Below are 18,509 nucleotides of genomic sequence, written 5' to 3'. Positions count from 1 at the left end.
ACCCACAACTCACCAATATGGATATTGATATTAAAATCCAATTATTAAATTACAATCCAGACAAACAAAATAAAAAGAACCTTGGCCAATGACCCATGGGTGCGACTGACCTTTGTTCTTCAGAAATAAAGTTTGCTTTTGATATTGACCTGTGACTTTTGAGTGTGACCATAACCTTTGACCTCCAAAAAATGAGTGAATAAAGTGAAGTGGAATAGGGTATCTTACAATGCAGTGGCATAGGGTATCTCACAATGCAGTGGCATAGGGTATCTTACAGTGGCATTGGGTATCCCACAATGCAGTGGCATATGTTATCTTACAATGCAGTGGCATAGGGTATCTCACAATGCAGTGGCATAGGGTATCTTACAATGCAGTGGCATAGGGTATCTTACAATGCAGTGGCATAGGCTATCTTACAATGAAGTGGCATAGGGTACCATACAAAGATGTCGCTTAGGTTACCTTTTACTGCAGTGGCATAGGGCATCTAACAATTGAGTGGCAAAGCATTTTATAATGAATTTGCATATGGTATCTTACAATGATGTGGCATAGGTTCAGAAAGAAACGCTCACTTATCCGGTTAAATATTTCTTTAATTAAGTTCCAAAGCTCCAATACTTGATTGACCCACATATTAAGTCAACTTAATATGCTACGAGATGAAAAGTCAAGGTAACAGCTACCATTGTGACCAGTCAGAGGTGAGAAACGAGTGCACCAATCAGACAACCACGGAATGTTCAGTAGATCTTTATTGTACAAATAAGCTCAACATATAACAGCAATGCATATCATATTATACAGTCATGAAGTGGGTCGGCACTATACAGATATAAACACATAGATAAATGTAGTAAGGTGGCATTCATCTCACATTGTGAACACATTTCGGTGTTAATGCCTTACATTAGTCAACTCTGTTGCACAGATGTAAGATTAAAGAATATAATAATACCAGAACTAATGCACACAAGATTTCCCTACGACATCATAAATCAAACATATGTTCGTATTTTTTGAAAAAAAATAATTTTGAAACAATAAATGCTGCGATGTCTTGCATGTAGATTGTCCATATAATGCATAATAAGTATCTTGCTACAGACCAGATTCATAATAAAATTATGACTGTTCTCACAATAATTTTACTATTTGTAATAGCATTAGAATGAGCAATACTTTTTCACATTCCAAATTTATTTTATTGTCTGTTGGTGAAATTTACTTGTTGACTTCTTTATTGAGCATCTTCGACCAATCACATTTCAATATTTCACAATGACCCTCAAAAACACTACACACCACAAAATCATTTCTTTTTAGTCACAGGCCCCATGCGGTAGCTACTTTTCCGTCCCCTGAGTGCCTTTTCTATCCCTTGCACCACAATTTTAGTCCCATCTTTCTTTGTTTGAGCTTTCCGAGCCCTGGTTTCCCTGGTGACTACCCCTCGACCTTCCTCACTTGGTGATGCCGTGGTAACGCTGGCAGGGCTTATCAGTAACAGCTCATCCTGTTCCTTGTACAGCTTCTTCTTTCTGAAATACAGCATATGAAGAGACTCAGATAATGTCTTCAAGCACAAGAGTCATCAATGAGATTTAAATTATGAAACAGTTCTCAAATCACAAGAGCATCCAATGAGGTTTCATAAATGAAACAGTCCTCAAACAACAAGAACATCCGATGAGCTTTAATTAATGAAACAGTCCCCAAAGCACAAGAACATTAATTTTGATGAGAATTAATTAATGAAATAGTTCTGTAAGTACCAGAGCCTTCCATGAGATTTGATTAATGAGGCATTCCTTAAAGTACAGAGCATTCCATGCGCTTCAACTCCAGGAACAGGAGTGCCTGAGATACTGTTTTCAAGTTTATACAAACCTTTTCACAGTAGTTTTCTTCCCCTTGTCTTTGGCCTCCTCCTCAGGTGGGTGTGTCTGTTCAGGAAGCAGGATAGGCGGGGCCTGCTCTAGCTCCACCCCTCTCATTGGGCGGGTATGATTGACAGGTGGAGAGAATATGAAGGATTTGACCGGGGTGAAGGCCTTTGGTGGTTGTATATCTGGAAATTGAAAAGACTTGTTAAAAGATTGTTAAGTTACTGCTTGTTAGTAACTGTTAGCAATGTCATTATTACTTGTGAGTAAATTCTCAAAGGTACCAAGCGACAATAGTCGAAATTGATAATTTATAAGCCAGCACAATTTGTTTCCCTCTTAATCAGCAAAGCTTTATTGAAAGTATTTAGGCTTGTTGGTTCAAGTCTAACTGCGATGACTGCAAGCCACATCAAATATGGAAGGTTTTGACATCTTGAGGCATAAGCCCATAATACACAAGACACTCAAATTCAGTCTAATTCTTATTTCGCATTACATTTGCAGGATTTCAACATAATAGTTTGACAGATTAATGGCTCTCAAGTCTTTTTCAGAAATTCTTCGATGAATATGTTTCATATAATCTATCTAAAGACATGTTTTCAATTCTGACATTTGAGGCAAAAGATTATTACAAATTTCATGCAAATACAAAAATGAAAGACTCAACTTTTATTAAAACTAAACTTACCCTCAGAGCTAGCAACATGCATAGGGTCAGAAAACTGGAAACCAGACGGTTGAATGTCATACAAATCTGAAATATCCAAAACATTGAATAAATATGACTTTGTTTTGACTCTGTCTAACAATTTAATTATTTTAATAGTATATAATTGACAGTATAGTAACAGAAAAAAGACAACCATTTTTTACTTTAATGTGGATCAACATTGAGCTACACTAGTCAATTCATTTTCTTCTTTATAAAATATTTCATTTTTATTAAAGAAACAAGTTTATACTGCTAAAACCAAAACAAATCAGCAAAGTTCCAACTAATATGACTAAACACAGGGAACACCTTACCAGGCTGCAAGGAAGGCATATCTGTCTCCTCAATTTCTTGATCATGGGACCGTGTCCTAGCAGCTGGGGTTGCTTCTGTTTTTGTCTTCTTTCTTCGAGAAGGTGTCATTTTCTCCACTGGAGTTCCATCCTCTTTGACTTCCTCCTCTGAGTCCGATTTTACATCTTTTTTATGACCCCTCCTTGATGGTGTAGTCACTTTTTCCACCTTTTCTGATGAAGCATCAGTTTTTTTAGGTCGGCCCCTTCTCGAGGGTGTTACAGGTTTTTCTAGTTCAGCTATGGCTACATCTTTCTCAGGAGAACTATCAGTTTTTTTAGGTCTACCACGTCTCGATGGAGTTGCCTTTTTAGTATCTTGTTTATTATCAATATCACCTTCATCAAGTTTTTCTGTTTCAGTTACCTCCATATCTACATACTTTTTACCTCTCCCTCTAGAAGGAGTAGTTGCTTTTCCTTTTTCTTCATTATCAAATGCAGTTTCTCCCTGTTTTCTTGGTCTACCTGCACTTTGCCTCCTAGTAGGAGTTTTAGGCACATTTTCTTCCTCAACTTGTGATTTACCGCTTCTACCTAGACTTTGCCGTCTTGTAGGAGTTTTAGGAGCTTCTGCTTCATCATTTTCAGCCTTCTGACCTCTACCTACACTTTGCCGTCTTGTGGGAGTTTTAGGAACTTCTGTTTCATCATTTTCAGCCTTCTGACCTCTACCTACACTTTGCTGTCTTGTGGGAGTTTTAGGAGCTTCTGTTTCATCATTATCGACCTTCTGACCTCTACCTACACTTTGCCGTCTTGTGGGAGTTTTTGGAACATTTTCCTCTTCTACTAGTTGTGCTTTTACTGCTCTACCAAGACTTCTTCTTGTTGGAGTCCTGGGCAAATCCACATCAATATCATCAGTTTTATTACCTCTTCTTAAGCTTTGTCTCCTAGTTGGAGTTTTAGGGACATCATTTTCATCCACATGTTTCTTACATGATCTACTAAGACTTCTTCTAGATGGTGTACCAGGTGTAGCGTCATCAACTTCAACATCCTCAGGAATCACAGAATGGCCAAAACTGTCATTGATTTCAACATTAACAGCAGTATTAGCACCTTTCACAGTCAGTGGTTCTGTAAAACTAACACCTTCCACTGGTCCTAATTCTATAGCATTGTTATTACTCTTATCATCATCTGATCCAGTATCTGCTTTCTTCCGTCCTCTTCGTGGAGTAGTAGCCTTTGTTTTTACCTCTGACTTTGGTGAACTTGTTTGTTTAGTACCTCTTCTTGTTCTTGTAGGCGTAACAGGAATATTCTCATCATTACCACCACTATCTTCATCTGATTTTTTGTGTCTAGTTGAAGATCTTGTAGACGTTTCAGCCTTTTTTCTACCCCGAATTGGAGTTCTTGGTGGTGATTCAACAATCTTATCTTTAATTTTAGTCATAGTGTCATCATCAACCTCATCTTCTTTATCTTTATCTCTTAACTCTTCAGAAATTTGGAGCAATGACTCTTGAACAGCTTCTTTTGCTTCTTGGGAGAACGGTTTCCGTGATTTTGCTTCTATTGCTACAAGGTTATCTTTTATTTTCTCAATCCTTGCCTGTCTGTGTAATGACCTTGTAGAACTGACTGCCCCCTCTCTTGATGGGCTAGCTAACTCTCTGCTTTGCCTTCTAGTTGATCTTGTTGGAGTAACAGTCTCTTCTTGGGTGACTTCTCCTTCATCTTTCTTCTTTCTACCTCTAGTGGATCGACTAGGTGTGACTGGTTCCTCAAGAGATCCTGAGGCTTTTTCTGGACTTTTATCATTGCGATGTAGCCTACGCGAAGATCTTGTTGGGGTGGTAGGTTCTTGCACAGAGCTTTCTGGTTCAGCAACAGTTACTGTAGAAGAAACAACTTGCTCTACATTGTCATCAATGTTTTCAACAGTTTCAGACATTTCTTCAACATCTGCTTCATTTACATCAGTACCAATCTCAAACTTTCTTCTTGCACGAGGTTTTCCTTGTGCTTCAGTTTTGATATTTCTTTTCACATCCTCTTCCTCTTCTTTGACAGGAGTATCAGCAAATCTGTTATCTATTTCTTCCAAGATATGAGCAACATTTTGTCCATGTACCTCAGGACTCTGAACACCATATTCTGAATCAGGTGGCGAGTCCTTCTTTTTTATCAATGGAATGTTTCTCTCAGATGGTGGTGTAAGGCTTTTTCTCTGCAATTGTTTATCCTGAAATATAATAACTGGGTCAGTGGCATTGATCTTAAACAGATTTGATACCGCATGAATTTCTTCCCTTAAAAAATATACATGTCTATGAAATGTTAATGTATATTACAAGTATTATCTGAATTTGTTATCTATATAATGGAAAATATAAACAATGGTTTTCTAAAATTTTACTCAACTTTCCACACAAAATTTTACTCAATAGCATTATCAATCCGAAGGTTATACTCCACTTACAAAGACAACCAGTCCTGGAGATGTTTGTTGAACATTGCTGCCCGTTTTCGAATTGTCTTCCTCCTCTTCAACTGGTTCCTGCTTTACCGGAGTCTTAAACACAATATCCTCATCAACGACGACCTCCACTTTAGCTACTTCATTTTCCACCTCTTGTTCTATATGTGCATTAACTTTCTCTTGAGCAACATTTTCATCTACAATATCCCCAACTTCTGATATAGTATCCTCCATTGGCTCTTCTTCAATACCACCTGGAGGATGAATTTCTTCATAGTCTTTAAATATCTCACCAGTTTGTTCCACTTTTCCTTCATTTTCACTTTCTTCCACCTCCATTTCATCATTGGACTCAGTCAGATCAATACTGACTGGTTCTTCACTTGTCTTAAGTTTTCCAAAATTCAGTGAACCAGTCTGCACATGTTCAGTTGAGGTAGTTGCTGATTGAACATGCTCCTGAGTGTTCTCAGTGGAGTCTGTGCTATTTTTAGCAGCAAATTCAGACACATGTGATTTTGAAATTTTCACAGTTGGCGAGGATGGAGATTTCCTTGGGGAAATTGAAGTTGATGGTTCCATTTGGCTGATATCAGGTGAAGTGCTTGTAGTAAGTGCTAGTTCACGCACAGTTGCCATGGAGACATGAGAGAGGTCAGCTGATGCAGGTGAAGTAGCCGGAGACATAAAGCTGCCTTCCATTTCTTCAACATCTTCTGTAATATATGATACATTCAGCTTTGAAACATTGCTTAATACCGGTAGTTTGATGTTTATTTTTGTATTTGATGGCAATGCTATGACAATATGTCATCTGACGCTGCAGTACTCAACTGTACCATATATAGACATTCAAACACAGACTAGCCATTAAGCAATGAATGCAGACACTTTGCAAAGACACTTATTTGCTATAAATGTTCAGCAGCCAATTGTATAAAACTTGGTCAAATTGTCTTTGGGTTAGTTTGCACATTTAATGAATTGGTTGGTTAACATAAATGTTTGGATAAATATTGAACAATCAGTTAACTTTTCGGCTAACTTGGACCATTCCAAAAAATAAACCTCTTTAATGCAAATGACTGCTGATAACTTCATATGCTCTACTTAGAAAGAGCATTAAAAGCATATGGGAATACTAGCAATCGATTAAAATCAAATTGTTTAAAAGATAAAAAAAATAATAAAAAAAAATAGCCATCAGACACCAACCATCACTGATATTTTCATCACTCTCCTCCAGTCGTAGTTTAAGGTCACTGTCCTCTGTCACCCCTGACCTTCCATCATGCCTTACTGCCGCGTCCGGGCTCAGGTCCTCATGTAGCGGGAGTCTTTGTAGGCGATCAACGTGAGATGCATGGCGTGGAGACTTCTCCATGCTGTGTGAGAAAATGTCAAGGTTACAATTTATTCCCAATGTAAACAATAAATGTTTTTACCTTTGGAGTTCTTGAATGTATTGCTTTCAAATAAACAGTGAGCATGTCAGCGTTTTTAAAACACACTCATTAATTTGTCTCAGCATAGCAAGAAGCAAAACTGTATTCTTTCTTTGAAAAACAGATAAGCCAATAACACATCATATACACAAGCAGATCTACCTTTCTGGAGTAGGGCTCCTATCCCTCAATGACCTTGGGCTGCCTGGTGACTTTGAAATTGGTGATCTCTGACCTCCCGACTTCTGGGCCTTAGGAGTTGATAGGGGTTTCAACTTTGTCACCGTTGAGAAAGGCGTATCAGCAAAGGAAACAGATTTTGGAGTGGAGGGTTTGGATGATCTGGCGGTCTGTTTTGGAGTGACAGAGATTACTGCCTCATCTGCCGGCTCAATGAAGGAGACTGATCTGAAATTGATTTGGATGTTTAGTTTCTACATACTTATTTCAGCTTAATTGTGTCAAAAGTTGCTCGCTGAAAAAAGTCATGCTCAAATCTGTTTCCTCAGCAGAAACCAATAATGATGTCTGCTTTAAGAAGTCCTAGACCACTATTATCATTTTTAAAAAGGAATTTGGTTTGAAAGTAAAAGCGCATCGTAGCCACCAAATATCTAGAAAAGCTAAAGTTGTGAGTCCACCATACCAAGGTATTCTGGTCAACTAACCATCAAGATTAATTGTGATTACAACTCCATATACTTACTTGGGAGAGGCAGGGGCTGAGCCAGTCTGAGACATGAGGTGACGGGGAAGGCTTGATAAGGGCGTGGATCCACTGTAACCCAGTTTCCGGGGAAATTTGCGGGCACTCCCCTCTGTCTCTGTAAAACATATATTATTAATATGCATATAAATAGAGATCTAACCACATTGCATGATTGTATCAATTCACATAACAATGTTTTTATTGAATGGCTATGTGGTTTTAACAACGTCACTTATATGGTGTGTAGAAACTTCAGTGATACCGTTATCATAAAAACACAGCCATGATAACAAACATAACTTCATTCCTGAGAAGACATTTCAGCCTTTCCTTCAACAACCCAATCTTACCTAGCGAGTTAGGTGTGGTGCCTCCACTATGTGGGCTAGGAGAGGTTGTAGATATCATGTTGCGGACTTTCAGTATTGACTGTGGAGTAATCGCCTGTGACAGGGACGGCCTGCTCTTTCGAGGGGTCACTTTTCTAACAGTGGGGGTCTGTAGTAGCGTGAGGCAGGATGCTGATACATAACGGGTCGTGTTTCTGAAAGACAACAGGTTGAAAAGCATGAGGTTGTATCGGTTTCAATTGTGGCATTATCATCATGGAGTGAGGAAGGACATTACATAGCAGGTACCTTTTATATAATAGCAAACACTTAAAGCTGTAGAGCACTACAGGCCAATGCCTATACTTGTAATGCTCATTGGTTGATATTCCTGTGAAAAAGGGACATAACTCAACAATCCCTAAAGCCACGATTATGGACTTTGCTACAATGTGGTACATATGTACAACGTTTTATTAAACATCTGAAATATTTTTTAAGTTTTGGCCAAAGTTAAGTTCCAGTATGCCAACACCAAGACTATCATGATGCATCAACACCAAGACTATCATGATGCATCAACACCAAGACTACCATGATGCATCAACACCAAGACTACCATGATGCATCAACACCAAGACTACCATGATGCATCAACACCAAGACTACCATGATGCATCAACACCAAGACTACCATGATGCATCAACACCAAGACTATCATGATGCATCAACTTTTTCTCTCCGAAGAACGGACAAGCTTTTAAACCTACAACTTGGCCCATTTTCATAAAACATCTAGTCATTTTCCTTACTTAAGTGATTTTCCTAGGTTAAGTATCTCGCTTGTCATATGATATAATTTACCAAAATAATATATAAAATATTTTATTTATATTCTTTTTATGAAATGTGCAAATTTAAATGTTTAACACCTTTACTTTTCTTTAAACTTGACTATAAAAAGTTAAAAAAAAGTTATAAGGAAATCGACTTAATTCAGAAATAACTTATGATGCTTTGAGAATACTAGCCCTGCTCCATACCTAGCAAATGTCCTGTCAGGGGTACCAGTGTCCGGCCCATGTAACATAGATATGGACCGATTTAGGGAAAACAGCCCACTGGCGTCGTTACCATCGTCCTCTAGATATACTGTGACTGGGGTGTCCCTAAATATACATGCAGATGTTAATATCATATATTTACATCCCGACTCTGAGCTCCTTAAGTGTTTTTACTATTAAGTGTATTTTAACCAAATCTAAAAATAGTAAAATCCCTTTTCTAGCTATATCTATATGCCATTTCATTTACTCAATTATGATTCTCTATTTACCAAATTACCTAAGTGATCTTCTAGCTGGAGTTACAGGCGTGCATACAAAGGGACCTGCTGAACGATCAAGTGGCTTTGTCTCACTGTAAAAAAGAACATTTGTTATTTAATGATGCAGGGAAAAGATTGGCTCAGACCTTGCAAAAAAGTGTTAATTGCATGATATTCTAGAGCACAAAAGCTGGCTGGTGAAGTTAGTGATTGATTAAAAAAACTTCTATATAAAGAAAAGTAGTAACACTTCCATGTAAATCAGCTTAATCTTGTTCGCAAAATTTGTTGACATCACATCAGTGTGTGAGAAATGTACCAGACCACAGGCCAAACTCTTGCAATTCCAATCTTGTTCTTAATAAATCTCCCCCACTGCAGATTCGATACATTTATAAATGAATGCAAGACAACTTACTCATTCTTGTTGTCCTCAATTTCATCAAGTGTTTCCATGATGGTCATGATATATGTGGACTGAGATGTCACCTTGCTCTGCCGGTGAGTGAGCTTGGTGGACAGGGGGGTGGGACGGCGAACTGCAATATACACAGCGTAATTCTAATATATTGAATATATTATATTGATAAAAACTTTGTATATAAATGTAAAACATTCTGCAATATGATAGAAATAGCTGATTAGACATTGAATAACACCAATGTCAAGAGCATAACTTGGTGTTTTTTGCCTGTGTACAATGCTTTCATCTTGCCGAAAAAAAAAGACATTCTATAAATTAAGGAGCCAATAGAACCATGCTAAATTATTTTGTTGCATTACAAAGTCTCGGTTTTAGTCATACATCTGACACTACAACTGACTTTCTCTTCTCCACTGGGTGTTTTTCTTGGGCACATGTGTCTGCTCAAACAGCAGCCTGCGTTGTACACTGGGCAGAACACTTGCATATTTCTCCACAATGGCGTTCCTTGCTGATGCTCTCTCTCGTGCTTTAGGGCAGCCTTCAGTCTGCAAGAATATTGTTAGTGTTTGGTAATGTATCAGCACATGTGTCTGTCCCAACTTATATCTGTTGTATAGAGACACAAGTTTCTAACATTTTCATTCTAACAAGAGCATGGTCAACAGATGCTTTAAGCAATAAACTTACCTCTACTTATTACTGAATTTGAAAATGTTGACATTCCAATTTACCATTAACAAATAATGAAAATATGGTTAATATGTAACAGGGCCTAACATCTGCCCTAAATGTGTTTTATTTCCCCTTTTACCATCTCAATATGACCATTATCCATTTTATAAAGTCCTAATATATGATAATGTCAAAAGTTATATAACTATTATATTCATACAATAATTTTTCAGGTTTAAAACCAATAAATTATTTTGATGAAAAGAACATATGCAGGATGATTTAATTTCAAACTATATTTTTTAAATTTCCCTGTCATTGTTCAGACAAGCTAAAACTTTAGAATTTTTTATACAAAGACATCACAAACAAGTCAAATCCTCCATCTGTGTGAGAACCTACCATGATTGAATGTTTAAGCCTTTCATTGAGCTGTACAGCCTCCACAAATCTTGCCCTCTGTAGGTAGTGCATCACAAGGAGCTCCTGGGAGTGGGGCTCGGAGCTTGACATCAGATGGCTAACAAGGCTCGACTCCTCTAACTCTGTCAAGGGCAACTGTAGTAGTCTGTCTACTGTCTTAGCTGAAAGAAAAACATGAAGTGATGTTTTTACGTTATATATCACACAATATATTACCAAGATGCATTTTACGAATGATAAATGCCACAAGTCCTTTGTCTGATAGGTACATGTACATGGACTATTCTTAGATAAGTTTTTTGCTATTCGTTGTTCAATGTGTATCAAATCATGTACAATCAAAGTATTCCCCAGAAATATATCTTAAATGCCTGGACTGGGAATTAGACACAAGCTTAAGAACTGAAGTAGCTTATCGCCTGTGGTCATGATTACGAACAGTCTCAAGTTCCAGGAGACTCAGACTCAGAAAAGCATTTTTATAAAGGAACAAAAAATCATATTTATTCCTTTCCCTGTACCAAACTTTATGTAAATACTAGTAAAACATTCAAATAGTAATATATTTCAGCAATTTTACCATCAATGCTCTGATGAAAGGAAAATTACAATGTAATGAAGTTTTGTTATAATTAGTATTGAGTCTAAACTCAAACTTGAAACTGTTGGTAATAATTGCGCCAGTGCTCAATGCTAGGGAATGATTATGAACAAGGCTACAACTTGATGGTACTTACTCTGCTGACATCCCAGGAAAAGATGAGCCAGTAAATCCTGCATGTTGGTCTTGTCTCTACACTTCCTCTGGTAATCCAGGGCTGACTCTATCATCCTGCAAGAATAAGGATCAATGTCTATATACCAAACCTTGAAGACATTGCCTTGAGGCAAATGATGCATTACTAGCTTGACTATAATCTTGCTACAAACTGTTTCCAGATTTGTCTGACTTTTTTTATCCGACTCTTCCTTATCAACACTCCACAAAAAATAAAACATTCAGCAAAATGGCTACAATTCAGCAAACATTTATCTTTTGCATTAAACATAAGGCTATAAAGAATTAAAATATAGAAAGCATGGCAGTCATGAAAATTAGACTCTTGGATGAGAAGCCTGAATTTTTAAACTATTGCTTGGCATTAAATTTTTCAACAAGCCCTGTTATATAAATTCAAAATTTGAGCAAGCCCGGAAGACAATTTACCAGGGCTTGCGGGCTTGAGATCATTTTGACCAGTGGCCTGGTGACTGATAAATGAGCGATACAGATAACAAATGTTTAGATTTCTTCAATAAAGCATACCACACTTACCCATTTGCAAGAAGCACAGTAAGTTTGAGCTTCACATCTTCAGGAGTGGTAAGAGCGGGCTTGAGGGTGGAGATATATCGTAGGGCCATTCTTGCATCCCCCTGGTATAGCAGAGACTTGATAATACGGCGATGCTGCCATCTACTGAACTCTGTACGCACCATTGGGTCTAGTAATAATTTAAGAGATTCCTGGAAAAATGGAGATGAGATCATTCAGGTGAATCTATAAAGTTATCCGCTGATGATGTGATGATGACCAAATAATATGATATTATTGGTACAAGGTAAGAAGTACATGCTACATAAAGCCTTTCAGTGGTTTAGTATCTTCCAGCATTGTCCCAACAACAGTTTAAAAGGCATAGATTCCTTCTGTTATTTATAATTAATATTTCATTTAAATGATGTATACACTTCATCATGTAAATAGATATATATATTTGATTGCCTACCTCGAAGTCCCTGTGGTCTAGCAGCCAGAAAGCCTGTATCAACTTGACTAGAGTGGCTGGCAGGTGGAACCGCTTGGCAAAACCATTCACTTTCTCTGAAAACTGAAACGCAAGATATTTAAAGGTTTGGTGTAAAACAAATCATGAATCAAAGTAATCAATTTCTCATCATGTTATTTAAAAAACCTCTTCAAGATACTTGCCAGATAACAATGCTCCTCTGGGAAAATGGAGCCTGATGTTTCTACTGTCAAAAGGGGCCACACAACTGAACAAATATGAAAGCCAGAGTTATGGGCCATGCTACACAAGTGCATATTGTCTCAGGCAACATTTGTACTGAGTTTCATGTGAATATCTTGAATGTTTTTGAATTATAGGCTAGATTCAAGTTTCTGCAACACAAGGTTATCACAATATATCAATGTTTTTCGTTGAAAAAAACACAACAACAGACGATATGAATATCAATGCTTTAAAGGGTAGCAAATACAGGCATGGGTTTACATATAAAACATGTGTATGACTGTTATTAAAAAAAGAAAAAATTGTCTGGCCCAATTGGGGTGCCGGTGCTGACATTCCATCCTAAGATGAGCTAGCACTCCGACAGCCTTTGATAGCCGCGCCATGCAAGCAATGCATCATAAAACTTATGTCAATTCCTGTAGTGTGCAGGTTGAAGAATATACTTCTTACAAATAAGGACTTACATTCTCGTCCTCGGCAGAACTATCAACAGACACAAGGTCCAGCAGGACATACAAGACCAGGCAGTGTTTAGACAACACATCACTGCTTTCCAGCAGGTAACAAGACAGAAGTGCCTGCAAAAGAAGGTGATATTGTGAACGAAAACAACTATTCAACAGGTTATCTTTTAACATCATCTCAAGATATTCCCATGCTCAAATCCTGTTGGTAGGTGCTGCATGTCTTAATTCTATTTTTTGACAAAACATGAGCTAAATCTATTTTTTGACAAAACATGAGCTAAATCTATTTTTTGACAAAACATGAGCGAATTCTATTTTTTGACAAAACATGAGCTAAATCTATTTTTTGACAAAACATGAGCGAATTCTATTTTTTGACAAAACATGAGCTAAATCTATTTTTGACAAAACATGAGCATGGTTAATATAAGGTTACCATTACAGTTGCCAACCAACCATAATTTTATAAAGTTGAACAGACAATTTACACTCACATCAGCATTACAGTAAGTCCAAACCAGTAAATATCTAGCAAGAACCATCTCCTTCACCACACTTACTTAGACTGAATGGTACAGTCCAGTTTCCCCCTCTCTGTCCCATACAGACTCACCCCCACAATTACATGAAGACTGGGTGGATGGTAAAATCCAGTGCCCCCTTTTCTGTCCAACCAGATTCCACCCCCACACTTACATAGACTCAGTGGAGAGCAGTCCACAGCTCCCCCCCCCCACACACACATGTAGACTGGGTGGAGGGTACAGTCCAGTGCCACCCTCCCTGTCCCACACAGACTTACACACACACACACACACACACTTACATGAAGACTGGGTGGAGGGTACAGTCCAGTGCCACCCTCCCTGTCCCACACAGACTTACACACATACAAACTTACATGTAGACTGGGTGGAGGGTACAGTCCAGTGCCACCCTCCCTGTCTCACACAGACCCCCCCCCCCCCTTACCCACACTTACATGAAGACTGGGTGGAGGGTACAGTCCAGTGCCACTCTCCCTGTGTCACACAGACCCCCCCTCTCACCCACACACTTACATGAAGACTGGGTGGAGGGTACAGTCCAGTGCCACCCTCCCTGTGTCACACAGACCCCCCCCCCCCTCACCCACACACACACACTTACATGAAGACTGGGTGGAGGGTACAGTCCAGTGCCACCCTCCCTGTGTCATACAGACCCCCCCCCCCCTCACCCACACACACACACTTACATGAAGACTGGGTGGAGGGTACAGTCCAGTGCCACCCTCCCTGTCCCACACAGACTTCACTCCGATATGTTCCACAAGCCCATCTATTAGCAATAGGTCTGTCTCTCCCACATCTCTGAAATCATAGAAATAATTGGAAAGAACATTCACAAATCACAAAGTACCAGGGTTATATTTCAAATAATGTGCCACCTTAAAGTGTCACTCTTATTCAAAATCAAAACATACACATGTATAACAAACACAAATTTTGAGTGATAAACCTTTAAATACTTTCTAAATAATGCATTTATGGAAAATATTAATGACTGTTTACAAGATTGTTAGTGTGTATTTAATAGCTGAAAGTGCAAAAATATTAAATGATTGGTGAGTGTTAAAAGATTTACTGTGATCTACTATTTCTCATAAGGTAGAAATACTGTGTTTTCAACACCTTTCCTTCAAATTAAACGGTATCCTTCATTAGAACCATTTGGAAAGATACATGCTATATGTAATATAATTTGGACTTTTTAATAACCTTTTTAAACACAGATGTTTGACTGTCAGATATAGCCTGCATGTCAATCAATGTAAATCCATACAAATGTGAAAGCTTACACATGTATACCAGCCAGCTCCTCCCTGCGTGACTTGTATGCAGACATGAGGCTGGTTGCTGGGTAGCAGTATTGGCCGCCTAGTGTCACCTCAGTGTCTACAAACATACACTTTGTTATAAGATAAATTCCTGTAAGTATCTTTTTCAACAAACAATGTAAAAGAATGCAATTACTATCATTCATAATGCTTGCATTCAACTTTTCTAGCCCAATTCAAAGATCTATGGTATTTAATAACACTAGCATTATTCCATAGAACGTGAAGGAATTATTTCAAACTACTTTCCTTTTTTTTGGTTGTATTTCTTTCTGAATACAAATGTTTTCCATTTATTTTTATAAATTCATACCTTGGTTTCATTATTACTTCTCTTCAATATGAATTCATTTATATTGTATTGAAGAAATTTATAAAGTACCTACCATCATTTTCTGGCAACAGTCCAACTGAGAAGAACCACATGACCACACTGAGATGCTGGTTGATCAGACTGGTCACCAGTATTTTACTGTTCAACTCTGCCTCTCCAGCCACAGATATGGGACCAGTCTGGGAAACAAACACCTTCAGCACACAGATCAAATTGGCAAGCTTCTGGTTGCACTGAACAAGTGTTTGAACGGCCCGCTCATCTAGTGTGAGTCCTGACCAGTTGTACAGTGGAGCGCCTTTAAAAAAAGTGATATATAGTACATTATTTGATAATATTATAGTTAAATATGCAGGATATTGAAGTTGGCAAAATTTAAACCAAAAAAATATTGTTGATAATGTTTGTACAATGGTACAAAAAAAAAGTTTAATACAATCTAAATTGATGGGAGAACATTGACACACCTGATCAGATGCTACATTTAGATTTCTGTTATAGATGCCATTACTGGTACACCTATGTGCACTTGATGGAGGTCAAAACTATCTCAACAGTTGCAACAAGAGCTGTCACAGAGACAGCGCGCTTGACTTTTCCGCCGCTTTTCGGTGTATGCTTGATAAAGTTACCTCCTCCTGTGTATAGGTTGGGGGGCATGATGGTGAAAAAATGTGCAAAGTTTCAAAGCCATATGTCAATGGACTTTAAAATTATTTGAGGTGGTACGCAAACTTTAACGTAAAATTTAAGTCGAAAAAGGGGCATAATTCTGTCAAAATGCTTGATACAATTACCTCCTCCTGTGTAAAGGTTGGGGGCATGATGGTGAACAAATGTGCAAAGTTTCAAAGCCATATGTCAATGGACTTTGAAAATATTTGAGGAGGTACGCAAACTTTAACGTGAATTTTAAGTAGAAAAAGAACCATAATTTTGTCAAAATGCTTGATAAGAGTTACCTCCTCCGGTGTACAGGTTGGGGGCATGATGGTGAACAAGTGTGCAAAGTTTCAAAGCCATATGTCAATGGACTTTGAAAATATTTGAAGAAGGTACGCAAACTTTAACATAAGTGGTTATGTCGACGCTTGGGTGACTAGGATAGCTCTCCTTTTTCTTCGAATAGTCGAGCTAAAAATGGTATGGACCGTATCCAAGATGCTAATATATGTTCTTGCTTTATAAGCATTTTAATGCGGAAGAAATATACATGTACAGCACATGTACAAGTTTGAAGTTGATATACAACTTTAACAATACGGGAGTACATACTCAATGTGTCAATCTGGTGTTTGAGTTTCGACACAGTGTCCCAGGTCCAGTCCAACACAGACTTCAGTGTACAGCCCTGGTGCTCATACTCTGAAAGAAGAGAGAAAAAATAAAAATTTGGTTAAAACAAACATAAGCAGATGAAAATTGTTAATTTCGTTCCACAAACACAGCTTAATTAAAACAGACACTTTTCTATGTGGGGACCCGCGGGTACCAAAATAAATGATCGGCCCATGACCCCAACGGAACTGGTCTGGGACCTCAAGGGTGTGCGCGTGCACAGAAATATGTGATAAAAAAAGCCTATGTTGGGCCTGTACCGCAAAAACTTGCTTTTAAGACTGTATCAAGGTCCGACCAAGATGTACTTAACATGACCTTACAAAATAGAGGATGGGAAACATGTAAAATATATCTATCCATCAATCTATTGTTTTTTGTTTGAACAATCAGGATTAAATTTTATCTACCATTTGAAATAAACCTTCCGGTAAATGAAATTCTATTCACTTCAAACATTCAATTAAATGTCAAATGCAAAACAGTGAATTGCTGAGATATTGACTTAAATGAGATAACATGCAAAACCTTAACCAGAATTTCTAAGTTGAACAATAAAAGGCCATAATATACATTACCGTATTTCCTCGACTATAAGACGGGGAAATTTGGTCCCGATTTTTAACCTTAAAATAGGGGCCCGTCTTATAGGCGAGTCTATAAGAAATTCATAAAGAATAGTCAGAATCAGGAATATTCAACAGAAGGTATTCGACTGACTGATTTATTGTCTGTTGATGACACCCCAATAAAAGTGACACAATCACACCCATCGGATTAAGACGACCATCTGCTTTGTTTCGCTATAACGTTTGTTATCGGTCCAAACACATTGTTTTTCACAGGAGACATATTTTGGTACCTTTAAAATTAAAATATTTTTAACAAAATAAATTTAAAAAATGAATTGTTATTTTTTCTATGTCGTAAATAAAACTTACTTTTTCTTTACTATAAGGCTTTGCGTATATCATGTACATACATGTAACTGGCAGATTTCAATACACATTTCATTAATCATTACATTAATTTATCCGCAATCATCAATGGCTATTTATTTCTCAAAATTTAAGTCCCATCAACTGCAATCCAAACAAACACCTGCGAAAATTTAACTTATTAACACATGGAATGTGTCCTGTTTGTCGGCTGCAGATCAAACAGTACAATTTGTGACGTCACAGCAGGAGCTGTCTAAAGATAAAAAACTGCAATGGTTTGTTTTTAAATAGGTCAATCAAATACCGTATGAACCCAATAACTCCCAAAATTGCGTCTAGGCTGGTTTAAACATACCATACAATCGGAAAATAAAAATCAATAATCCCAAGCAAATGAACAAATTTAGTTGATATTTGACTGTTTAGCTTGAACATTATCACAGACTTGGAGAATTTCAAGAGCTGGACTTGCTTTAAAATTGACCCCGTCTTATTAATGAGTCGAGACAAAAACACCAGTTTTCATGGGCAAAGTTAGGGGGTCGTCTTATAATCGGATCGCCTTATGGTCGGGAAAATACGGTATATGCAAAATAGAGTAAACTTACTTGGTTATTCAAGTAGGTTGAATGGTTGAGTACCATTGTATAAAGTCTCAATGTAATACATCAAGTAGATGCTGAGATATTAACCTACATGCTTACATGCAAAACCTTAACAAGAATTTATAAGTTGAATAATTGAGGCCGCTGATTTGCATTATATTCAAAATATTTCTTATCTTACTTCATTAATTTAATAA

General features: G+C 37.6%; 1 protein-coding gene across 1 annotated transcript in view; it reads right to left on the bottom strand.

The window, feature by feature from the left end:
* Nucleotides 1-743: 743 nt before the first annotated feature.
* The window catches only part of LOC128202697 (protein ELYS-like), a 31,781-nt gene continuing 14,015 nt past the window's right edge, over nt 744-18,509 (bottom strand). The window contains exons 14-35 of the mRNA XM_052903759.1: nt 16,704-16,793; nt 15,481-15,726; nt 15,056-15,152; nt 14,453-14,567; nt 13,213-13,326; nt 12,500-12,601; nt 12,046-12,236; nt 11,468-11,562; nt 10,710-10,891; nt 10,033-10,180; nt 9,627-9,747; nt 9,226-9,300; nt 8,925-9,050; nt 7,902-8,095; nt 7,549-7,666; nt 7,005-7,250; nt 6,613-6,782; nt 5,398-6,113; nt 2,925-5,160; nt 2,587-2,652; nt 1,897-2,077; nt 744-1,547 (exon numbers count right to left, since the gene is read on the bottom strand). Of these exons, the coding sequence (XP_052759719.1) occupies nt 1,319-1,547; nt 1,897-2,077; nt 2,587-2,652; nt 2,925-5,160; nt 5,398-6,113; nt 6,613-6,782; nt 7,005-7,250; nt 7,549-7,666; nt 7,902-8,095; nt 8,925-9,050; nt 9,226-9,300; nt 9,627-9,747; nt 10,033-10,180; nt 10,710-10,891; nt 11,468-11,562; nt 12,046-12,236; nt 12,500-12,601; nt 13,213-13,326; nt 14,453-14,567; nt 15,056-15,152; nt 15,481-15,726; nt 16,704-16,793 (5,858 nt within the window). The 3' untranslated portion in view covers nt 744-1,318. The remainder of the gene's footprint in view (nt 1,548-1,896; nt 2,078-2,586; nt 2,653-2,924; nt 5,161-5,397; nt 6,114-6,612; nt 6,783-7,004; nt 7,251-7,548; nt 7,667-7,901; nt 8,096-8,924; nt 9,051-9,225; nt 9,301-9,626; nt 9,748-10,032; nt 10,181-10,709; nt 10,892-11,467; nt 11,563-12,045; nt 12,237-12,499; nt 12,602-13,212; nt 13,327-14,452; nt 14,568-15,055; nt 15,153-15,480; nt 15,727-16,703; nt 16,794-18,509) is intronic.

Source organism: Mya arenaria, chromosome 9 (assembly GCF_026914265.1).
Source record: "Mya arenaria isolate MELC-2E11 chromosome 9, ASM2691426v1".
Lineage (NCBI taxonomy): Eukaryota > Metazoa > Mollusca > Bivalvia > Myida > Myidae > Mya > Mya arenaria.
Note: the sequence above shows the minus strand (reverse complement) of the source record. Positions and strands in the feature narration are given on the sequence as shown.